General features: G+C 48.9%; 2 protein-coding genes across 2 annotated transcripts in view; one reads left to right on the top strand and one right to left on the bottom strand.

Annotated features, from left to right (window-relative positions):
- srrd (SRR1 domain containing) overlaps positions 1-23,971 on the top strand; it is a 27,411-nt gene extending 3,440 nt beyond the window's left edge. The window contains exons 2-7 of the mRNA XM_085961471.1: positions 836-876; positions 960-1,186; positions 19,747-19,845; positions 20,020-20,171; positions 20,665-20,710; positions 22,813-23,971. Coding sequence (XP_085817597.1) covers positions 836-876; positions 960-1,186; positions 19,747-19,845; positions 20,020-20,171; positions 20,665-20,710; positions 22,813-23,019 — 772 coding nt within the window. The 3' untranslated portion in view covers positions 23,020-23,971. The remainder of the gene's footprint in view (positions 1-835; positions 877-959; positions 1,187-19,746; positions 19,846-20,019; positions 20,172-20,664; positions 20,711-22,812) is intronic.
- The window catches only part of LOC147104275 (clustered mitochondria protein homolog), an 83,275-nt gene continuing 81,647 nt past the window's right edge, over positions 23,781-25,408 (bottom strand). Inside the window, exon 26 of the mRNA XM_085961469.1 lies at positions 23,781-25,408. Coding sequence (XP_085817595.1) covers positions 25,135-25,408 — 274 coding nt within the window. The 3' untranslated portion in view covers positions 23,781-25,134.

The raw sequence follows: 25,408 nt of genomic DNA, 5'->3' as shown, positions 1-25,408 counted from the left end.
TGATTGATACTCCGTCCAACAGAGTTGCAACTGTTCGGAGGCCTATAGACTACGCCCACTAGTGTTTTTTTCCCCTTATTATTCCTACCTCCACCCAAACTGTTTCATTATCCTGATCTTTTGACCCAATATAATTTCTCTGTATTACAGTGATTCCTTCCTTTATTAACATAGCCACCCCACCAAAGAAGTCTTTGAAAATGGAAATAAGCCAATCTGGGTTACGCACGCAGTCAACATTCTGCTCCATAAGGCACTGGATATAGAACAGAACAAGTCTTGACATTTACAGCTCACTTTTTATGGCCAGTACAATCTGTGAGTCAGTCGATCCATTTTTACTATTCCGTAACAATAACTTTTTTGGTGGTGAAGGGAGGAAGAAACATTTTGGTTTACATTGTGACCTGATGAGATCATAAGATACAGGGACAAGAGATTTTTCAGATGTCCAGTTCATCCTGCTGTTTAAGTTCACCAAAGTGATCTGATTAGCCTGTATCCTTCTCCCTCCTGCCCAGCCCACATCCCTCCATTCTGTGTTGCATTGGATTTCTGCTGTTACATTTTTGAATACTTCAACTGAATCACATTCCCAGCATTAAGCATCAGAATTAGTAATTTGTGGAAGAGACTAAATGTTCCATTTAGCTCATTCTCAAAGAATTTCCCATTCTTTTCAAAATAAGTTTATTTTTAACTCTTCCGTTAATATAGTAGATACAGGGGATGAGGTTGGAACTACTCTTCACTGGCTTTGCCCCTGTAGATCTAACACCTACAAATTAACCACAGCTTCCTTTGACTGGAAACTGACTGTTGATCTTTGTTACAGAGAGGAGCTGCGGAGTTCAGAATTCTGGACTGATTGCCTTGGTGAGTTGGAAGATTAACTATTTGAGATTCTTGAGCATTTCAAGCTGCTTTCCCTGGATGGTCATTGTGGCTATTCGTTTCAGAAACAATTCGAAGAGCTATGAATAAATACCGTACAGCTCCGCTGGCATCTCCATCGGGTCCCTTTCTGGGTGGTGGAGCTCCTGAGTCCCTTGAGTACGAAAAGGACGATGTAGACCATTGTGCAACCATACTCGACTCGGTGTGTTATGGAATCGGAAACTTTTCTAGTTCTGTATCATCTCGCTATCAGCTGGCCCTGTTGTTCCTGCTGCTAGAGACTCTACAGGTAAGTGTAGTCAGATGCCGATACACTGAGTACACGGAAGAAAAAGAGATCAGTGAGTGATGTCAAGCCACATGACCCACTGTTTCAGAAACGGTTAAACTTGTCAAAACTGTTTGTGAGTGTGGTATTACATAAGGTGAGGTTTTGATCTCATCCCCACCATTGTGGCAAAACTGTTGTATCCGTGTGTTAATGAGACACGGAATGCAGGAGTTGGTTTAACAGGTGTTTACTGGACAAGGTCTGGAGGTGAACTAAAAGATACAAGACACTATACAGGCTTATATAGCCCAAGTGGCCACTACCGGCATTACAGTACACAGGGGCTCTTAAAGGCACATACACCACAATTCCTCCCCTTCTAGACAACCAGTACATAACATTTTAAGTAATCATTAATTAACATGTTTACAAGAACAATAATCTACACATTTGCTGCAGTTAATCAATTATAAGTCAGTCTCTCTGGAGGCTTCCTGACTCGGTCCGGATAACGCCTCGGTGGTGTAGTAGGTTCTTTTGGCAAGGTCGATTCGGCTTGAATGCCAGTGTCGGGTTCATCTGGTTCCAGTATCACCAGATCGGAGGTAGATACTATGGGTATCTCTGCTTCATCATTAGGCGTATAGAGTTGTGGTGTAGGTTGTCCCTTTTCGGATGACTCTATGATCTGGTCAGCATGGCGCCTTATTATACTTTCTCCAATGTCCACGGTATACATCAGCGGTCCTAGTCGTGTGCAAATAGTTCCAGGCTGCCATTTCTCGGTACGGTAGTCCCGGGCCAAAACTTGTTGACCTATCTGGAAGGTTCTAGTTGGCCTTTACATAGAAACATAGAAGATAGGAACAGGAGTAAGCCATTCGGCCCTTCGAGCCTGCTCCGCCATTCAACGAGATCATGGCTGATCATCCAAACCCTAGCACCCGGTCCCTACACCGACAGCCATCCCACCCAAGCCCTATCCCCGTAACCCCACGTATTTAATCCCCCCTAACATTAAGGGCCAATTTTTTAATTTATTTATTTTAATTTATTTATTTAAATCTATTATAGCCAATCAGCCTAACCCGCACATCTTTGGACTGTGGGAGGAAACCGGAGCACCCGGAGAAAACCCACGCAAACACGGGGAGAATGTGCAAACTCCACACAGACAGTCACCCGAGGCCGGATTTGAACCCGGGTCCCTGGCGCTGTGAGGCAACAGTGCTAACCACTATGCCACCATGCCTTGAAATTGCCGGTTCTCTACACCCCTTCTGATGTTTGGCTTGATCAAATCCAGCCGGCATCTTAGTCTTCTATTGAAAAACATCATGGCGGGAGTTTGGTTTGTAACCACATGTGTTGCATTCCTGTATGCAAACAAGAAGTTATCTACCTTATGCTGAAGTTTTATGTCTTCATTACCCATGGCCTTTATGGCCTTCTTGAAGGTCTGGACAAACCTTTCAGCCAATCCATTGGTGGCGGGATGGTATGGGGCAGACGTGCAGTGCTTAACCCCATTGTTTTTTAAGAACTTCCTGAATTCTTCGGACACAAATTGCGGTCCATTATCAGAACAGATCTGTTCAGGCAGCCCATTCCTGGCAAATATGGTCCTTAATACTGTGATTTTTTTTCCGTGGTGGCGGACACCTTTATTACCTCCGGCCACTTGGAGTGTGCATCAACCGCGATTAAGAACATTGAGTCCATAAATGGACCAGCAAAGTCGATGTGTACCCTTTGCCATGGAGATGAGGGCCACTCCCATGGATGTAGAGGGGCTTGTGGTGGGGCGTTTTGGACCTTCTGGCATCCTAGACAGCCCTTGGTCATTTCTTCGATGTCCCCATCGATACCTGGCCACCACACAAACGCTCTGGCTAGGTTCTTCATTTTCACTCCACCCAGATGCCCCTCGTGAAGCTCCTTTAGCACTTTATCCTGGAGTTTGGGTGGAATCACCACTCTGGATCCACACATCAAGGTTCCTCGGCACACTGACAGCTGTTCTCTTCTTTGTTTGCGAGAATGCTGGCAACAGTGGTTCGCCATGTGCTGGCCATCCCTTCACCGTTAAATCGTAGACTCGTGAGAGAGTCGGGTCATTTCTCGTTTCCTTTTCAATGGTAGAATTTGTTACTGGTAGACATTCCACTATGGTTGAGTGGAACATCTCCACTGGGTCCACTGTAGGTGCCTCTTCTACCGTTGGCAACGGTAGGCGCGATAACCCGTCAGCATTTCCATGCTGTTTTGATCCTTTGTATTCTATGTCATATTGGTGTGCCCCTAGGAAAAGGGACCACCTCTGTAGCCTTTGCGCTGTCATAATGGGAACGCCCTTTTTAGGGTTGAATATGGAGACGAGGGGTTGATGGTCAGTCAACAAGGTAAATTTTTGTCCGTGTAGGTAATGGTTGAATTTCTTCACTCCCCATACCAGGCTGAGTGCTTCCCTGTCGATCTGGGCATAGTTACGCTCAGCTGAGTTCAATGAGCGTGACGCAAAAGCTATCGGCCGCTCCAAGCCATCAGGGACTCTATGCGATAATACCGCTCCTACGCCGTAAGGGGATGCATCGCACGCCAGTCTGATTGGCGGTGATGGGTTGTAATGAGCCAAAACTTCCTTGGACGTGATCAAGCCTTTGCATTTATGGAAGGCACGTTTACAGTCTTCACTCCATTTCCAAATTACTCCCGTTTGTAGCAGTTCGTTAAGAGGGTGCAGAACAGTTGACAAGTTCGGTAAAAATTTATGATAGTAATTTATCAATCCCAGGAACGACCTTAATTGTGAGACATTTTCAGGTGCTGGGGCTTTTATGACCGCTTCAATTTTTTCAGGTGACTTATGCAACCCTTCTTCGTTAATTATATGGCCACAATATGATATTTGTTTCTGGAAAAATTCGCACTTGGGGCGATTTGCTCGTAGGCCCCGTTCTCTCAGCCTAGTGAGCACCTGCTCTAAATTGGCAAGGTGCTCGTTGTCGTTTTCTCCTGTTACAAGGATGTCGTCTAGGTAGCATTGAGTCCCCGGAATCCCTTGCAGGACTTGCTCCATAGCTCTTTGCCAGATAGCTGGAGCTGATGCTACTCCGAAAACCAGTCGATTGTACTGTTACAGGCCTTTGTGTGTGTTTATCGTGAGATACTTTTTAGAGGCCTCCTCAACCTCCATCTGTAGATATGCCTGTGCCAAGTCAATTTTGGTGAAACGTTTCCCTCCGGATAGTGAGGCAAAAATATCTTCTGTACCGTGTGAAGGACCGGGTTTACAGTCACCTTTAAGTCCCCACAGATGCGAATTTTTCTCTGTTCTTCAGATTTATCATTATTCAACGTTTTCTTCATGACGGGGACGATGGGTGTTGCCCACTCGCTCCAATCTATCTTGGATAACACGCCTGCCTTTTCCAAATTCACCAGCTCTGCCTCGACTGCTGGACGAATTGCGTATGGCACCGGCCTTCCCTTAAAAAACTTGGGAATTGCCGCATCTTCCACTTTTATTGAGGCGGTGACGCCTTTCAAGGTTCCTAATTCCTGTTGAAACACTTCTTTGGCGTTGGCCAAGATGTCTTTTAATCGTTCAGGTATGATGTCATCATCATTTTTTTTCTTACTGGTCACCGTCAGTGCCTGAATGGAGTGCCAGTCTAAACGTATCTTCCTGATCCATTCACGTCCCAACAGCGGTGGACCACCATCTTGCAGAACGTATAAATACAACTTCTGTATTTCCTTGCCGTTGTATACAACAGGCACCCTTATTTTCCCTCTGGGGTATACTTTCTGCCCCGTATATGTTTTCAAGATAATGGATGTGTCTTTTAAAGGTATATGCGGAAATAGCCGCTCGTGATCCCGTCGACTTATGACGGTCAGAGCTGATCCTGTATCTAGCTCCATTTTAACTGGGGACCCGCTATCGTGAGGGTAACCCAAATGGTCTGGTAATCTTCTTTGGCAATTACATTATGTAATTTGAGACAGCTTAGTCTCTTGTTTCCGGAGTCGCTATCGCTCTTCTGGTCTTCGGAGCTACTGTCCGTCATCATTTGTACCTTTCTGTACTTTTCCTTATTGATTTTTTTTCTGTCAGTGGATTTTTTGTTTCCAGATCGGCATACACGTGCAATGTGTCCCATCTTTCCACATTGCCTGCATGCTTTGTCCTTGAACCAGCAGTCCCTCTGGTCATGGGTGGATCTGCCGCAGCGATAACATCTCTCGAAACCCTGTGTCATGGGTGCCAAAGTCCTGTGGCTTTTGCTGTATCTCTGCAGCTCCTCTTGCTGCTGCTTCGTATGATACAGCCACACTGAAAGCCTTGTCCAGTGTTAAATCTTGCTCAGAAAGTAGCCTTTTCTGTGTTCCTTCACTTAGGAGACTGCAGACGAATTTGTCTCGAAGAGAATCTGCCAGTCCTGCCCCGAATTGGCAGTGCTTTGACAGCTTCCTTAATTTGGTGAGGTAATCAGCGTTACTTTCATTCTTGTGCTGATTCCTCCTGAAGAATTTGAATCGTTCCGCTATCAGCAGCGGTGTTGGGTTTAAGAACATAAGAAATAGGAGCAGGAGTAGGCCAATCGGCCCCTCGAGCCTGCTCCACCATTCAATAAGATCATGGCTGATCTGATCCTAACCTCAAATCTTCTATCACTCTGCATCCACCCGAACCCATGTGATCTCCCGGGAGAGGCGAAAAACCAGATAAAGACCCAATGGCCAATTTGGGAGAAAAAAATCTGGGAAATTCCTCTCCGACCCATCTCGGCGATCGAAATTCTTCCAGGAGATCACTCTGTCCCTATATTTTCTACAGTACTTACCTTCTGTAAAGGCGATCTCCACCCCAGCCAGGAACAGGAATAAAACCATCTCCTGAAATCTAACAGAATTAGAACACAGTAGGAGCAGAACAAGGCTACACGGCCCCTGGGCCCGCTCCACTACCCACAGGGCCATGACCATTCCGAACCCAGACTCATGTCCAATTTCCTGCCCGCTCCCCGTAACCCTTTATTCCCTTTACTTCTAGGAAACTATCTATTTCTGTTTTAAATTTATTTAATGATGTAGCTTCCACAGCTTTCTGGGGCAGCAAATTCCACAAACCTACCACCCTCTGAGTGAAGAAGTTTCTCCTCATCTCAGTTTTGAATGAGCAGCCCCTTATTTTAAGATTATGCCCCCTAGTTCTAGTTTCACCCATCATTGGGAACATCCTCACCGCATCCACCCGATCAAGCCCCTTCACAATCTTATATGTTTCAATAAGATCGCCTCTCATTCTTCTGAACTCCAATGAGTAGAGTCCCAATCTACTCAACCTCTCCTCATATGACCACCCCCTCATCCCCGGGATTAACCGAGTGAACCTTCTTTGTACTGACGAAGTCAGTTTAAGTGCTCCTGTAGGGTATCAACAATCTGCTTAAAATTCTTGTCCATCGGTTTGGCTGGAGTGATTAAGTTTCGTACCAGCCCGTATGTCCTTGCGCCCATTAGATTTAGAAGTACCGATGCCTTTTTATCATCCTCTATTTCATTCGCTGTGCAATATACCTCCACTCTTTCCACATATGTGGTCCAATCCTCTATATCACTATCGAAAGCAGTAATATTGCCAGTCTTAGGCATCCTGAAAAAAAAATGGCACCTCCCGCGCTTTCCTTTCTTCCCTGCCGAGAAAAAATGGCGCCTCCCGCGCTTTCCCGCCGCTGCTGCTGACAACGATGTTCTCCGCGGTTTTTATTTATACAGATATTTTTAATCGTTGGAGACTCGTTCCCGCCGGACTCTCTGGGACTTTTCCCTCCCTCTGCTTGGTCCGAACGCTGACCTGCTTTGCAGCGCCGGCCGTCTCCCGAGTGCTCCACCCTCCGTCTCTGTTTGCCTCCGCCTTCGCTGCTCGGCCCCGCTGCAGAGCAAGCCGATCGAGCCCCAGCCCGCCGCCCAGGAAAGATTAGGAATCGATCTCCTTGAGGTGCTGCCGAATTGCAGGTAAGTCCGTTTCCAATTCGTCGCCACTGTTGTATCCGTATGTTAATGAGACACGGAATGCAGGAGTTGGTTTAACAGGTGTTTACTGAACAAGGTCTGGAGGTGAACTAAAAGATACAAGACACTATACAGGCTTATATAGCCCGAGTGGCCACTACCGGCATTACAGTACACAGGGGCTCTTAAAGGCACATACACCACAAAAACATTGTTGCTTCTCCATGTGTAAGGGGTCGTTTTAACGAGCTTGTGGTGTGCGAGATCGGTTTTTGATTTCACACTGCTCGTGAGCGGTTCCGAAGCGCTCCCCCCTCACCGGTTCTAGACACTGGGCTTATTGCCAGACCACCTTGATGTGTTGGCCCAACTTGTGACTCGGAAGACAAATGGATCAGGTGAGACAAGGTAAGTTTTAAATCAAAGTTATCTTTATTTTTAAGGAGAATAAAACATAGAGAATGAAGAAACAATGCAGACAAAAAACATGAACACGCCTCTCAATGGGAACTAAAATTTAACACACAAGAGTTACTTTGACTATCATAATACATCAATTCTAGATCAGCGATATAATAAAACGGGGGTGGAGAAAGCGCACGGCACAACGAAGGATGAATAACACTCCCGAATTACAAAGCCCTTAATATTAAAAACCCTCCCGTCTAAAGTATACCTCAACTAGATCAGCTAGGTGGAGTTGGGCCTCTATGCTCACCAGGGTTTAAAAAAAACTGTCCTTGACCTTGGTGCTCCTGTATCGTCCGGGATCTCCAATCTTCCTTATGGGACCGGCTCCTGAACCTGCTCCTGCTCGAACTTGTAGGCCCTCCGTGCTCCTCGAACCGTAATCGAACCTCTCCACTCGCTCTGCCTTTGACCTCGTGTCTGTGTGAAACCGTGTTTTTGTCTCTTTTCCCCCAACAGTTATACTGTTTTCTTGCTCTTATCTTGGCGCCAAATCAGGGGTTTTCTTTTGTTAAAGTAATGGGCAGGCTGCTTTGACAAAAGCGGGTACTTTAATTTAATGTCTTGTAAATGAAACTAATGGGATCTGTCCTGTGTCCCTCTGAGTTTGGTACAGATAATAGGTTTTGTCTGTGCTCTGCGATTTCAGAGATGGTTTGCCTTTTGCTAGCAATTAACACACCTTGAGGTGTAAATACTTTTGTTTTGACTTCGTTACTACTGTAACCATTTTACCATATCAATTGCAGTCAGTTCTGGAATCTTCTAATCGGTGGTGACTCAGGTTTCTGTAAGATACTGCAGTGGTATGTCCTTCTGAAATGAGTCGTGATCTGCCAACTCCATCTTGTGTTCATAAAATGTGGCCATTTCAGGGGTTTTACAATGTAGACTGTATTTTCCTGGATTTTTGCAAATCCTACAGTCCCCCCTGTGATACAATGGACATCTCAAATCGTCTTTTGTATCATGAATATTTTAGGGTGAGCATAAATCCGTTCCCCCCCCCCCCAACTGACCTTCCCTGTAGTTTACCTGACTATGGAGTGTACCTCGCACACGCACTTTCCTCATCCTGAAAACGGAGTTGAGTAGATATCCCCTACCGGAGAAACATTTATGCTATGTACAGACTCACCTTAGAGTCATAACCCGACGCAACACAATCTTTGTTATAATACACCAAAAACAGATGGAATAAAAACATTTAGCTACACGGGCGAGTCCCCGTTTATGCTGACATAGTGGCCCCGCCAATTCCGCTGACTAGGGAACTTCCTGTCGTGTCCCTTCCTCCTACACTGGACACAGACCAGGTACAGAACGATCCCTACCTGGCACACCACTAAGACGTGGGAAGCCAGTCTGACCCATGATGGGATCTCTATATTATCAAAAAGGTCCCACCATGGTGGAACCACTATGTCTTGGATTTTTGCCCCTATGTCGGTGGTTTTCTGCTCTAAAGTAAAGAAGTGCTTCTGAGAGACAGTAACTGCTTTCAGCAGTTCGGTTAAATGTTCTGGGAGAGGGGGAATTGTGAAACCAAAGTGGGCCACGTACTTCTGGAGATCGATGAAGTTCTCCTTGACAGTGAGGTGAACAGTGGATGGTTCAGGGATCGGGATAATCCGCAGCTGAACTACTGCCTCGGGTTTGAAACAGAAGCTGCTTTCACTGGCTGCGCACCAGCCGTGCTGTCCGTGCCGGTAGTGAGACGCTGCGGTGGCGACACAATATGTCCCACCACCTATGTATGCCACCTGTGGGGGAACATGGCCCTGTGCCATGGCTTCCATGGTGCAATTGATAGGCTTAGCGTCAGCAGAACTGAACCCGCACTGTGGTGTTGAATAGGCATTCAAGTGCTGGGGACACAGGATTATGTGTGCTCCCCGGCTACGGCACCCCGAGAGGTCAGTCCCCGTCATAGCATGCTCCCACTTAATGACGAAGGGTGGGACCCCTGTGAAACGGACGTGTGCTCCCCCCCGAATGACTCCAATGTTCACCACCCTATACACCGGCGCAGGTCGGGCCGCCCTACTCATTACTGGGATCCGCACGACGACCCCCATGATGGTGTGGTTGGAGCGACCACAGTCCACCGGGACTGGGTAGGCCTCAGAAGCGAGCCGGAGCTGGCACGGACTCAACGCGTTCTCAAAGGGGTGGAGGGCTGCGAGGTGTTTGTTACTGATCCAGGAGGGGACCAAACCCTGTTTTAAGTCCTCCAGATTGCTGCGGCCCTCGCCCAGCAACCATGCCCCGTATAGTACGCACACCTCATTCTGGGCAGCCTGATCTGAGGCGTTCCTGTCCTCCCTAATGAGAGCGTTGACCGTCTGAGCCTGCTTCTCCAGCTCTGCTATGATCTCCTTTAAATGGAGAGTCATAGCCTGATCCTCATGGAGCTCCGAACCCACCACCCGGTTTTCGTCCGTGAGGATCCCCTTCAACTGGGTCTTTAACCTGTTAACCTGCCGTTGTAATTCGATGTCGTCCATACTATTTATGATGGACGACCCAGTGTTGAACCCTGTGAACCAGTTGTTCACGGCGCCCCTTCTTTGTCTCCCCACTTGCTCCCATTCCTTGTGGCCCTCGGTGTAGAGTTCAGTTCTATTGACCCCCGCGAAGTCAAACTCGTAAAACTTCTGCAGGGTCTCTTTCAGCAGGGCCTGATACAGCCTTGCCGTTTCTACGGGGCACCATTCCGGCAGGTGCACCTCGGTCAGGTTGAGGATGACCGAGGCCACCGCGTAATGGACCCCCTGATAGGCCATTTGGCCAGTGGGAACTAATACTAAACCGTTCCCTGGTCCCTTGGTGGTGGTGGGGCATCCCTCTGCTACCGTCCATGATGTCTGGGTCGTGGGCAGGGGCTGTCGGGGGCGGGTCACTAGCTCAGTGGCATTAACCGCGATTGGGGAGTAGGGGACCGCGCATGCGTCCAAGCGCGATTCCCAGTCCATCCCCCTCCCGTTATCTTGCCACTGGCTGTGGAAAATGATGGAAACGCCTGCGGGGCAGACTTTCTCTGAACCCCACATACACACATAAATCCCCTGATCGGGTTCCCACCATTTATCCCAGCACACTGTCAACCCTCCCTGGGTCCCTGTGATAGTCTGGTGAGTGTTGTTCCCTAACCTTTCCCACTTTCCTCTGGGGTTCCCCATGTCCCTGCTCAGTTTCCTGAGCCACCACCACCTATCCAGGGGGACATACCCCCTGCAGGTTAGGCAAATACGTATCCCCACAGTCACACTGATCCGCGTGGCCTGGATCTTGATCCGAGGACACGACAAAGAGACCACCCCGTATGTGAAGCCAGTTTCGCTTGAATATTTTGTGGCGTTCGAGCCCAGCCATCCGGGCCAGTTGCCCTCGTGGGTGTACCCAGCGACTTCCTCTGCTTCGCGCAGGCCCTGCCCGTCGTGGGCCAGAGGCGCAGTTTCCCCGGAGCATCCAAAGATACGGTGATCCTCCGTTTCTCCTCTCCAGGCGACGTTGAGGCCCACCAGGGCCGCGAGGATGATGCCTCCGACTGGCATCATCTTGTTATGATCTGGCGGAGAGATAAAAAAAAGTTTCGAGCCGGGCTCCCTGGGCTCCTCGGCTTGGGTGCGGGGTGAGTGGGTCCCGCGACCCTAGCTCACTTAAAACTTGCCACATTCTACCGCTCCAAAGTGCTACCATACTTCCAGAAGACCACATTACTTATTTTCTAAAATTACAATAAACTAAACCTTATTACCCAAAACTATATAAATATATACATCTGCCGCCCGTCTCCGGACGGCCAGCTTATAACCTGCGGGGACCGTCGCAGGCCTCCCCCTGCTGCGTTCCCACATCGGTCTCAGCTGCTGGTCCCTGGCAGCCTGTGGCTGCTGGCTGTGGACCGTTTAAACTTCTCGCAGCTTTCTTCCGGGGGGTCCCTCTTGTGAAAACCGGCGACCAAACCTCCTTCGGTTGCGGTTTTCTATTTGACCGTCTAAGGGTCACCACATATGAGGCTTCCTCGTAGGTCAGACCCTTGGCTGGAGTTTTGGCCCTGGCTGCAGTCCGTGGCTTCCCCACGACTGCCGGCTGTGGGCTTCCTCCCGCAGGCTCCGCCTCCCTAGGCTCTGGGTCAGCGGCGGGCACCTCTCCACTACCTGGGACTCCAGGTTGAGAGTCTCCACCCCCAGACGCCACCTCTCTAATGCTACACTCAGGGGCAAGACCTAAGACCTCCGGCTCCTCCCCTTCACCGCAGTTGGGGGCGGGACCTTCGTCCTCCGACTCGGCTTCCTTGTGACCAGGGACAGGACCTAGGACCTCCGGCTCCTCCCCTTCTGGGTGACCAGGGACAGGACCTAGGACCTCCGGCCCCTCCCCTTCTGGGTCCCAGAACAATGGGGGAGTCTCCCGTGTGGACGGGACAACTCCTCCCCTCACGCAGGCTGCTCGTCCAGCCTGTGTGACCTGCGGCTGCAGCTCCCCTGCAGTTTTTAATTCTTTGCTGCCTTTTTCAGCCCCCGCTGCCTGCTTCCCTGCCTCCGGCTTAAACAGCTTACATTGATTGATGTGAAACCATTTTGTGCGCCGGGGCAGTTTCACAGCATACACCATGGGGCTGGCCTGATCTACGATGCTGTAGGGACCCATGTAAAGTGGCTTAAAACTCCCCACACGGGCGAAGTTCCTTACCATCACTAGATCCCCTACCTCCCAGCGATGGGTTTTACTGGGCTCGAGCAGCATCCTATTTCCCTGGTGCTGCCTCCCCATGTTACCTGCGGCCCCCCCATAGATCCTTTGGAGGCGTTCAAGGAGCGTGCGGGCGAATTTGTCCCGATTCACCTCCCTTAGCTGCCCCTCCGTTAGGACTGGGGCCAGGACATGGGTGGGGGTTCTCATGACCCTCCCGGCCATGAGCTCATGCGGAGAGTACCCCGTACTCTTCGACTGGCTGGAGCGGATCCCCATGAGGACAAGAGGCAGGACTTCTGCCCACCTTTGGGGCGAACCCATTATCTCTTTCCTCATTTTTTCTTTTAAGGTGCGGTTCATCCGCTCCACAATCCCCGATGACTGTGGATTGTAGGCTACGTGCCATTTCCCCTGAATGCCCAGCAGCATCAGGGTGTTCTGCATTACTTGGCCGGTAAACTGGCTTCCCTGATCGCATTCCACGAACTGGGGCAGTCCCCATCTCGAGAACACCTCCCGCACCAAGATTCTCGCAGTCCCTAACGCTGTGGCTGTTCGGCAGGGGAAGGCTTCAACCCATTTAGAGAACACGTCCACCAGAACGAGGCAGTACTTATAGCCTCCCTGGGTGGCGGGTAAGGGTCCGATATAGTCAATTTGGATTGACTGCCATGGTCCCTCTACCCTCCTAACGTGTCCCATCGGCACCTTCCTCCTGTGAGGATCGGGGTTATTTGCCGCGCACACAAGACAGTTCGCGCAAAACTCCCGGACGTCCTCCCGGAGTCCTGGCCACCATCCTGCTTGTTCCACCCGCTGCCAGGTGACCTCAGGCCCGGGGTGCCCTGCTCCTGGTCCCTCATGGGCCAGTTGAAGGAATTCCCTCCGGTGCTGCTGAGGCACCACCCACTGCTCTTCTTTAAACAGCATTCCCTCTCTTATGGACAGGGATGCTGCACCATATGGGCCTTCCATTTTCTTCCCCTCGCTAACCGCGTTAAATACCCCTCTCAGGGCAGGGTCCTGAGATTGGACCGATTTGCGGTCCGGGGCTAGCGCTACCCCTACACTCTTCTGGATCCCATCCCTGCCTTTTACAGCTGCCACTGGTCCGGACCCGTAGGGGTCCCAGAAAATGCCGGTCTGGACACCCTCTCTCGCCAGTGCGTCAGCTCGCTGGTTCCCCTGACCGCGAGGTTCTGTGGAGGAGTGAGCCTTCACCTTGTGGATGAAGACCTCACCCTTCTCCCCCATGGCTACTAGGATCTTCTCCAGCAGGGGCTTTACCACCAAGGGCCTCCCATCCGCGGAAGTGAATCTGCGACGGGACCAGATGGCCAGGTATTCGGTACACGAATTGCATGTAAACATGCTGTCTGAGCAAATCGTGTATGGGGTAGGGAAAACTTCGGAATGGGTAACCACATACGCCACAGCAGACAGTTCTGCCTGCTGGGCGCTCATGGTACTGGGGAGTTTAATCGCCAACGCAATGTCAGCTGTTGGGTCATACACTCCGAACCCCGTGAGCCGCTTTCCAGCGGATACTGTGCTGGAACCATCCACGTAAATCTCACGGCCGGTGGGATGTATCCCAGCCCGGAGACCAACGTCGACCTCCCATACCCCTTCAACGGAACATTGATGGGCTGTCCCAGGGTAAGCCAGGTTGGCGGCTAATCTGGGCTCGCACAGGCCTCGTACCCGCAGATCCATTTGTGAGAGGAGTAGGGTCCAGTGCGCAATGCGGGCACTGCTTACTGTCCCATCCTTAATCCTCCCATCCAAAAGCATCTTGGTGGGCGTGTGGTGTGTGAGGAGGGTGATGGGAGAGGTGCCTGTGAAGATGGCGGATCTTTTCACAGCCCAGTGTGTGGCTAAGAGGTGCCGCTCACAGACCGAGTAGCTCCTCTCCACGTCGGTGAGCACCCTGGAGGAGTAAACCACGGGTCTCAGCTTGCCATGTCGCTCCTGGAGCAACACAGCACTCAGACTGTCCCCGCTGGCCGCCACCTCCAGGAAGAACTCCCTTCCCCCATCTATCGCTCCCAGGGCCAGTGCGGTCTGCAGCTTCCTTTTTAGGAGCTCGAACGCGGCCTGGCATCCTTCATCCCACGACCACTCCACTCCCTTGTGCAGGAGTCGGAGTAGTGGGGCTGCCATGGCCGCATAGTCCTCCATGAAGTCTCGGCAGTACCCGGTTAGCCCTAGAAACGACCTCACACCCTTTATGGTGACGGGGACCGGTAACTCCTGTACCGCCTCCCTCCTAGCCCTATCGATGGCCCTTTCTCCGGCGCGGATGGTCAGCCCCAGGAACTTGACTTCCTTTTGACCGATCTGCGCTTTCTTTGGGTTGACTTTGAACCCCCTTCTGGTCAGTAGTTCCAACAGTTCAGCCAGCAGTGGGCCGTGCTCCCCGACCGTGTCGGTAAACAGGAGCAGGTCGTCCACATACTGTACTAACTGAAGGGGCTGACTGAACTCCTTCAGGCTGTCCGCCATGCATTGGTGGAAAATGCTGGGACTATTGTGGAAGCCTTGTGGCAAGCAATTCCAGGTATACTGTTGCCCTTTGAAAGTAAAGGCAAATTTATACTGGTCATCCCTCCGCACAGGGATCGACCAGAACCCATTGGAAATATCCAGCACCGTGAATGTAGTCGCGGATGCGGGGATACTCCCAATGAGGTCGGCCACTGCTGCCACTGTGGGGGCACATGCAGGGATGTTGCTGTTCAACACCCGATAGTCCACCGTGGCTCTCCAGGAATTGTCCGGTTTCTTAACTGGCCAAAGCAGAGAGTTCACATGGGTGGCTATAGGCCTCAGCACCCCCTGCTGTACCAGCGCTGATATGGCCACCTCCATATCAGCCTCTGCTTCCTTTGGGAAGTTGTGCTTCCTTTGGGAAGTTGTACTGCCTTTGGGGTCGGGCCATGGGATCCCCATCTACCCTAACCTCAAAGCCAGCAACCCTCCCACAGTCGTGTTTGTGCGTGGCGAACGCACCTAACTGAGCCTGCACCTCGGCTCTAAATACTTCTGGGATACCCTCCATCATTTCACCGAGGTCGTAACTCCCTTTCGGCTTCATGGTACACAGGGTTCCCTTCCCATCCTTTCCCGGGATTACTACCACTCCACTTTCCTTTCCGGTGTTGGCCCCCCAAAGGCAATGGTTCCTGAGGTCCACGAGGATCCCATGGCTCAAGATGAAGTCGGCCCCTAGGATCCCCTTCCCTCCCTCCGCATCCCATCTCGCCAGGACACATGTCCACTTTGTCTGGAGTGTGCCCAGGCGGATCGAGAGCGGCCTGGAGAACGCACCCGTCTGCTCCGCCCCTGTGAACCCCGATAGGACGTATGGAACCCCGTTAGACAGAGGTGAGGTGGTGGGATATCCCGTATGGATCACGGTGCATGAAGCTCCCGTATCCAACAGATAAGTCCCCGTTTCCTTCTCTACCTCCATCTGCACGAGCGGTCTCTTCCATCCGTCGTACTGGAGCGCACATAGATAGACGGGCTGCGCAGGCTCCAGTCATTGCGGGCCACTTTGGGAAGGGGTTGGGGGAACCGCTGGACTGGTGGTGGCTGCTATCTTTCCCTTAGTGAGGACCAATGACCTCACTGAAGCCAGCAGCACGTCCAGCAGCTCTTGAGGGACAGTTGGCTCCGTCTCTCTATCTGGGGCAGAGGTTGCGGGTGCGGCCGGGGCTTGGGCTGGGGCTGTGGGGACCTTCTCCCTTGTGTCCTTCCAGGGATTTTTACAGTCCCTGCGCCAATGCCCCTCCTTCCTGCAACCGTAGCACGTTTGTCGGCTTTGGTTGGGACGGCTCCCTTCCTGGCGCCACTCTTTACGGGGCTGGTCACCAGGCCTGACCTCACAAACCTTCCCGTTTTGCTGGGGTGTCTCACTATCCCTCCCGTTTCTAAAGGTGACGGTGAGTTGGCGGATCACCGTCGCCTCCGTGGTCAGAGGGTTTCGGGGGTCGAACCAGGCCATTGCCTGCGTTCGAACGCGGGGCAGGGAGTTATTCATCAGGCACCTGAGCCAGTGGACTAACTGGTCCCCGTCCAGGTTCGCTCGCGCCGGCATTCCCGGGCACGCACCCTGGTAGACTGGCCACAGCCTGTCCGCGAACGCCTGCGGGAATTCCCCGGGGAGCTGGACTGTTTTCTCCACCCGGGTGAACGGACTCCCCTGGTTCATCCCCATGGCCTCCAGGATCTCGTCCTTCAGCCTGCCATAATTTTCCTGACCCCTCTTACACCCATCGGGTAGCGTCTGGAGGAGATCGCTACCCAGGGAGAACAACATCATCTTGGCCTTCTCTGCCTCGTCGCAGTCGTTAACACAGGCCGCCTGCTCTATCTCCCTGAAGTGAAGAGAAGGGTCCCCCTTCATGGTGAGCTTGGGGATGTAGCTCACCATGGAGCGCAATTGTTGCGCACCGTGTGGCACCAGGAATTGGTTCTGGAGGTCCCCAGGTTCCCCGTCGTCACCGGGTGGTCCGTACCTCTGTTGTGTCACGGGGTACACCGGTCCCGGTCCCTGATTCTCTCTCGGGCTACCCTGGTCTACCTTGGATTCTTCATCCTCCACCCCCTCCTGATCCCAGACCTCTGGAAAACTAGGGGCTAGGGGTGGTGGCTGTGAAATCTCGGGTTCCCTAACCCGTTTTGTTCTGGGGGCTGCCTGCGGGACTTCCCTCCTTGGGTTACCATTGAACTCAGCCTGGCCGACCTTGGGGCTAATGAGGCATATCATCCCCTTTGCCCTGGCCAATGCCAGATTCAGGCTTTCTATTTCCTGCCTACAGGGGCCGTGGTCTGCCTCCTCAAACCCTTGAGCGCAGGCCAGCTTATAGGCTGCTTTTACTTCGCCTACCTTTTCCTCCTGTGCCTTCAGCTCCCCTGTAAGGCGGCTAATCTCCGTTTTTAATCTCCTCTCTTTCTCCCTGGATTCTCTTGCCTGATACTCTACGTGTTCAACCCTGAACCTAGCGCTCCCCTCCAGCTCAGCTATCTTGCCCTCCAGCCTTTCTACCTTCCCCCGATGGTCCCGGACCATCGCTGCCCTCTCTTGGCTTATGGCCTCCAGAGCCACTAGCACCTTCCCTTCCGCTGCAACCTTTTCCTGCAGCTCCCGGGACAAATGCTTAATTTTGGTTTCCTTACTGGCCACCGTGTGGTCCAGTACCAGAACCTGATTTTTATAGCACATAAGCCACACCGCTTTTTCAATGCCCTTGCGGTGCTCTTTACTAGCCGTCCACTGGGCGGCTGCCTTTAGGGGACGCTCGGCTCCTAACAGGTCATATACCCATTTTTTTGCTACATTTACTTTGACACACACGTAGGAGGATAACCTGTCCTCCATAACATCTGTCTCACCCGAGTCTTTGTCCACCACACAAGGGTTCTGTAGCCAGTGTCCCATCTGGGTCGCCATTCTGTAAGGGGTCGTTTTAACGAGCTTGTGGTGTGTGAGATCGGTTTTTGATTTCACACTGCTCGTGAGCGGTTCCAAAGCGCTCCCCCCTCACCGGTTCTAGACACTGGGCTTATTGCCAGACCACCTTGATGTGTTGGCCCAACTTGTGACTCGGAAGACAAATGGATCAGGTGAGACAAGGTAAGTTTTAAATCAAAGGTATCTTTATTTTTAAGGAGAATAAAACATAGAGAATGAAGAAACAATGCAGACAAAAAACATGAACACGCCTCTCAATGGGAACTAAAATTTAACACACAAGAGTTACTTTGACTATCATAATACATCAATTCTAGATCAGCGATATAATAAAACGGGGGTGGAGAAAGCGCACGGCACAACGAAGGATGAATAACACTCCTGAATTACAAAGCCCTTAATATTAAAAACCCTCCCGTCTAAAGTACACCTCAACCAGATCAGCTAGGTGGAGTTGGGCCTCTATGCTCACCAGGGTTTAAAAAAAACTGTCCTTGACCTTGGTGCTCCTGTATCGTCCGGGATCTCCAATCTTCCTTATGGGACCGGCTCCTGAACCTGCTCCTGCTCGAACTTGTAGGCCCTCCGTGCTCCTCGAACCGTAATCGAACCTCTCCACTCGCTCTGCCTTTGACCTCGTGTCTGTGTGAAACCGTGTTTTTGTCTCTTTTCCCCCAACAGTTATACTGTTTTCTTGCTCTTATCTTGGCGCCAAATCAGGGGTTTTCTTTTGTTAAAGTAATGGGCAGGCTGCTTTGACAAAAGCGGGTACTTTAATTTAATGTCTTGTAAATGAAACTAATGGGATCTGTCCTGTGTCCCTCTGAGTTTGGTACAGATAATAGGTTTTGTCTGTGCTCTGCGATTTCAGAGATGGTTTGCCTTTTGCTAGCAATTAACACACCTTGAGGTGTAAATACTTTTGTTTTGACTTCGTTACTACTGTAACCATTTTACCATATCAATTGCAGTCAGTTCTGGAATCTTCTAATCGGTGGTGACTCAGGTTTCTGTAAGATACTGCAGTGGTATGTCCTTCTGAAATGAGTCATGTGATCTGCCAACTCCATCTTGTGTTCATAAAATGTGGCCATTTCAGGGGTTTTACAATGTAGACTGTATTTTCCTGGATTTTTGCGAATCCTACAATGAAGAAGGTAAATAACCTTCCTTCGACCCCAGTGGTGAACCTGCTGGCCCCACTACTAACTGCTTCTACCACTCATCTATTGCCTAGTGCTTTTATAAGGTTGGTGTAGAACCAAGTCAGTGACAACATTTAGAAGAAGAATGGTCTACTGCAGTGTTATAAATGGGACACTACAAAAAACTATAGATTGTCCATTCTGAACTGTCAATACAATATATAAAAAATGACAAACTTCTTCCACTGGGGTTACTAATCTGCACAATATTAGTGTCAAATCATAGTTACAAAGCAAGACATCTTGTTGGGACAGTTTAAAGGGAGCTTTATTTTGGATCCAACTCATGTCATATCTGACCCAGGAGTACTTGATGGGAATCACAAATAAAATCATTTTATTTTTATGCACAAGTCTTGCTTGAGTTTTTGCTGTATGCTTCTGTCCTGGGCACCAGGTGTGTGACTGCAGCCTGGTGAGACTCCCTCTGGTCTTCACTTCTATTTCATAGAATGCAGCTGGCCTCCTCTTGGACCTTCTCTGTGGCAGCAAGGCTAAGATCATTAATTCACTGCACGGGGAAATTGGGGGGAGGCGTGGGGGAAAAGAGGCAGGTACCCTGCCTTATCCCACTCTGCAGCAGCCATGTACAATTAGAACTGACCAGACTGGAAGCATTTAACATTTGAATCTCACCAAGAACATAGTGCTGCACTCAGTTTCCTGCCTCAGTAAGTTGTGAGTTCACTTCATGTGTCCAACAGATCCCTCGAGCTGGCTGTCATCTCTTTGATCCTCTGTTTACAGAATGGGAGAAGAGATTCTTGAAGGAGTGTGGGATGGTGGTGATCGTGGAAAACGAGGTGAAAGGCACTGACACGTGCATGTTTTGATTCACGCATTGTGTTCCAGGTGAAGCCTGTCTGACAAAAATGTAGCTTTCTAGATAAGATAATTCCAGTAACAAACTTTAGCTGTCAATATGATCCAAAATGGGTGTTTTTGTATCCAACGATGTTATTGTTAAAATCTATTAGGAAGGGAAGCGGTCCATCGGCAGGCCAACTCTCTTCTACATGGTTCATTGCGGCAAAGCTCTCTACAACAACCTCCTGTGGAAAAACTGGTCACCACAAAAACTCGCCCAAACTATCCTCATCGGAAACAGTTTTAAAGGGATAGAGGAGAGGTAAGGAAATGCTGCTCCTGTTCATCCTTCACAACTGAAGAAAGTCAGAGAGTAGTTGGGATAACAATAGAGTCGGGGGGGGGGGGGAAATAGAAGAACATGCTTTGAACCCTCTGAGGCAGGTTTACGGAACATTGTAGGAGGAAATGATTCCAGGGATCGGGATTTTAAATGATAAGGAATGGTTTTCTTTGCAAAAGCGGAGACTTCAGGTTGATCTAATTTGAGTTACGAGGAATTGGCAAAGTTCATCCAGGCAAACTGTTCACTATGGTGAAAGATTGAAATACAAGCAAAGAATTTGGAATAAGAAGAGAAGTCAAGTGAAAATTTTTCAACCAAAGGGCAATAGAGCCGAGGAATAAATTATCAGGGACAGCCACGAAACACCTAGATGTGTTTCTGGAGAGAAGGTTTCGAAGGAGGTGATGTGAAGATGGTTTTGAGGTTATCAAAAAAGGTTGGGCTTGATTTTTTTTTTAATATATTGCAGATTGCCAGCCCGTGTGCTACAGAGAGACTACACGTACATTAGTCATGTATCCTTCAATGATTTCAGTCAGCAATTCAAAGAAGATTATTGCAGTAGAAACTGGACTGGTAATAACCAATCCTGGTTATAAAGCTCCTGTACCCCTCACGAGTCCCCACAACAAACACTGCCTCCTATCATCATCATTTCTAGTTTTCACATATTAGCTGCTCTGTCATGGAGGGTGCCCACTGTACATCATTCGCACAGCTTTTGAATTCAAAGGTTTCCTAATTCTACAGTGGGAATATTTACCAAAAAGCCCTCGTTGGAATAGTTAGTGGCCAGTTTTCTCTCCTTGCTGCTACTCTTGAACCCCCGGATTCATACAGAGGGGTTAGAGTCCATGGGTGGCAGCAGTAGTCGTTCTCCAGTTACCTTGATGAAATTGTCACTTTTCATGTGAGTTATAAATTTGACTCTGGAGGCCATCACAGCCAAACCCGATTCGGTTCACACCCAACATCCCTTCCTTCCAGCACGACTAACCGGCTAGCAGTCGGGAGCAGGAATGCAGGCTGATTTTTCTCTCTGCCTCCACCCCATCCCAGGGACTTTGAACCCAATTTTAGCACCCCAGTAGGAACCCACTGCACTGATTTTAAGCAGAGTTGGGTTGTGAAGGGCTAAGTTGCTCTGAACTGTTCCAAGAGATTCAAACCTACGAATTGCCAGGTCACAGAATCCAGAAACGTGGCTGTGTTATTGGTGCTATGACATAGAATAGTACAGCACAGGAGGCCGCCATTCGGCCCTTCGAGTCTGTACCGGCTCTTTCGAAGAGCAATCCAGTTAGTCCCACTCCCCCGCTCTTTCCCCATATCCCTGCAATTTTTTCTCCTTCAAGTGTTTATCCAATTCCCTTTTGAAGGCGACTATTGAATCTGTATCCACCATCCTATCAGGCAGTGCATTCCACATCCTAACCACTCGTTGCGTAAAGAAAATTTTTCCTCATGTCGCCTCTGGTTCTTTTGCTAATCACCTTAAATCTGTGCCCTCTGGTTACTGACCCTTCAGCCATTAGAAACAGTTTCTCTTGATTTACTCTATCTAAACCCTTCATGATTTTAAATTCCTCTATCAAATCTCTTGGCGTTCTCTGCTCTAACATCTCTAAAATAACTCACCAAGATTGCTGCACATTTTATCTGGAGCAGGACATGTGAACAGAGCAGACTTGGATAGCTCACGAGTTAGATTTGACGTTGCATCAGATTCCTCAGACCAGCACAGCTCAATTTCCCCTCTGTCTCTCCGAGTAATCGGAGATGCAACATTTGCATTGGTACAAAGAGAACGTGTGATTTATAATGTCTAGTCACTGCGATATTCTTATTAAATTGTGATGTTGCAGTAGAAGTAATATTTTAGTGCTATCTCCCAGAGGAAAATAGAATGAAATATCAGTCCCATTATAGATGGCCAGTACTGGGACATGCAGGTTCAGTTTGAAGCAAAATTTAGCATCCACCAATTTATCAACAGGATGCAACATATTGGAGATTTTGTATACTAACAGACCTCCCACCACATTATTCACGGCAAGTGTGGATGTGTCATATGGGAAGTATTACTGAAAGTACAGTTTAGATTCATCAGAATGATATCCAGGATGGGAAACTAGTTACAAAGATAGACTTGGGGAAACTAGTTACAAAGATAGACTTGGGAATACTGGAAGAATTTCCACTGGAGAATAGGTTAATATCATTTATTTTGATTTAAAATTGCCTCTCAGCTAGTGAGGAGAGGGGTTAAGAAAAGATTTGTGGTGCAGAGTATTATGGAATTTTTGCACAGGGAGTAGTTGAGGCAGAGGCCATTGCATCTCGTTATGGGACAATTGGATGAATATTTGAAGCAGATGAAGATCTGGAGCTACTGGCATGGTGCAAGGCAGTGGAATGAGCTTTGGATTGCTCTAGCAGAGCCAGCACAACATGGGCCAACTGGCCTCCTTCAGTGCTGTCAACCTCGATGGTTCTAGGTTTGGCACTTAAACGTCTTGTCTACAGCTTACATTTCCTTTGAAGAATGTATCACTGCTTTGAAAGCAAAACCAGGAAACTTGTCCTTCATTTTTTGACTCTTAACCGTACTCATCAGATATTGGCAATAACTGAAGAGGCAGCATTCCCTTCCAGCAGTAGATACATGGATGTATTTAATGACACCGCCATTCATCAGTTTCCCAGAAGAAAACTGGATGCAAAGCCTAAAGAATTCTGGGAAGGTGCTGCCGAACCCACCTACCAGCAGTGTGAGGACTTGGAAATAATCCAGAATGGCATGAAATGTTTTTCAGTTTCATAGCTGGGGAAAAAATTAGGAGTGAAACAAGTTACATAGTTTGCATCTATGGAATTATAAATGGCCATGCATTGCAGCTTCAGGATTTCCACACTGCAAACAACAAGTGCAGATATTGCACAACCTGGTCTCCCCTCAGCAAGTGTGATTGGGAGACTGAATCCCCACCCCACCCCAGCCAGACCATTTATAGATTATGTAGTTCCTGTTGAGATGGAAGCATCTGGGCAAAGCTTACCCGTAGAGTTCCCAATCTTGCTCCTTCAGGACAGTAATGATCTGAAGTCCAAGTTGAGTTGCCTTGGCACACGAATACTTTCAAGGGGAAATTTTAACTCCCTCCACCCATCAGCAACCAGGAGTTAAAATCAAGCGGCTCTATTTGTCGCTCTGTTCCTACTCTGCTGTTTTTGCCTGCGGCTGAGGCACCTGTCTAACTCGGGCAAGAGCCTCATTTGTATGCCGAGACCCCAAAGGCATTTTAATGGTGTACTGGGTGGACTGACTGGCAACCTGCTGGGGAAGAAGTGGGGGCCCTCGAAGGCAAGTCTTACACTTGTCTGTGTGGTGACAGGAGTGCTCCTACAGGCCTGACCAGGAAAGTCAGCCTCTACTGCCCAGGCTCTCTCCCCTTCTCACCCACGAGACCCGGCCAAAACCACCACCCATGTGCCAGTAGGTGGCATCCGGGCTGCCTGATCTTTGCCAGCATTTTATGCTCATTGTTGATGGGGCAGCAAATTTTTAAAAAAGCAAACAGTAAATGGTGTCCACATTTTATTACTGAAATAACTGATCACAGTATTACAATGTTCATAAAAACTTATAAAAATCATTCTACAGTGAAGGAATATTTCAGTCACCGTCAGTTTGACAAAATGCATTCACCCGATTCGTGAAGTATGATCTAACACTTGAAAGCAAAAATAAAGCCTCTTAATCTATAAGCTACAAACGATGGATTTTCTGATGTTGTACATGTGTCTAAATTATAGAATAGTACAGAAGGAGGCCATTCAGCCCATCGAATAGGAAGAATAAAAAAAAGCTTCTTCAGAATAGGGAAAATTTGAGAGAACTAAAACTGCAGCACGAACCAAGCATCTGGAGAGTTAAAGAAAGCTCTGAACTTGTGGTCAGATGCAAGCAGTTGGCAGGCTAAACTAGAATTTAAGGCAGCAAGGCTTGGACAGTTGGATTTATTTATCTGCTACAGGTCATTACGATGATGCTGAAGGACCTTGCAGTCAGTCAAAGCTGAAACGCACATTAGTAATAAAGTGTGTGACCCTGGAAAACTCAGAACCTCACTATAAAAGAAAACATTAGAGTCTAAAGAAAAACAGGAAAGGACCGGTTTAATCTGTTTCAAAGCTATCACATGGAGAGTTAAGAGCTGAATTTGACCTTTCTCCAGAAATGTAACCTGCTTAGGTGATAGCAATTTTGGCATCGGTAAAGGTAATTCCCCAAGCCTGTCCGATCACGTTGCTGTGTGCTTTATCATGCTATGATAGTATAATGGGAATAAAGAGAGCGCAATTAGGGATGGGCAATAAATGTTGGCCTTGCCAGCAACGCCCACATCCCATGAACAAATAAAAAAATCTCTGGGAATCTGAGAACATCACAATGACAGGTCTTGGGTACATCAAAGTGTGACAGAGCGAGGCATAGCTATATCAATCATAGTGAGGGGTACATTACACACAGGATGTTCTATACAGTTTTTCAATGTCCTGATGTTTCACAGCTACACAGCCCAGTTTAAACATTGACCAGTGGTATGGCCAGGACTAGTCAACCACATAGTTGCACCAAAAGGCTGGAATTCATAACTACATCCAATCGTACAATCTGATTTTAATGGATTATTAAATAGATCTTAATATCCAGTAATGTAAAAGGAAAAAAAAAAAGTTCCAATTGTAATACAGACAATTATGCAACCCAATCCCCACCTTGTGATGCACCCTAAATGCCAGCTGCCGATGTGTATGTTGCCGTTATAGGGACCTAGTTTTACAGCCGCCCCCTCCAGCCACGTCTGGGATATGAATGAGCGTCTGTGTGTTGAGAAGTGGGCATGAGTGTCATTTCATGTAATTAGAAAGGAGTTCAATCCATCTCATTGTCGACTGCTGGTAAACACAGCAACGCAGAATCCCCTGATGCCACACAGTCAGTCTCTGCTTTGCTAGTAGTCACTGGGTTTTCTTCAGCCAGGCTCTCTGCACCATTCATGATTTCACCTGGGGCTGCAGTTCCATTGACCGCTATCGGATCGTCTATCCCAATATCAGTGAGGGCTTTGGTTAGTCTCTGAGATGCCTGGATTTCTGCCAGAATTAGTTTACGCATTCTCTCTGTTGCTTTTTGCAGGGCAGATTTT

This window comes from Somniosus microcephalus, chromosome 19 (genome assembly GCF_052327205.1).
Source record: "Somniosus microcephalus isolate GS21.2 chromosome 19, FLI_Smic_1.0, whole genome shotgun sequence".
NCBI lineage: Eukaryota > Metazoa > Chordata > Chondrichthyes > Squaliformes > Somniosidae > Somniosus > Somniosus microcephalus.
This window is presented reverse-complemented; position numbering and strand designations above follow the sequence as displayed.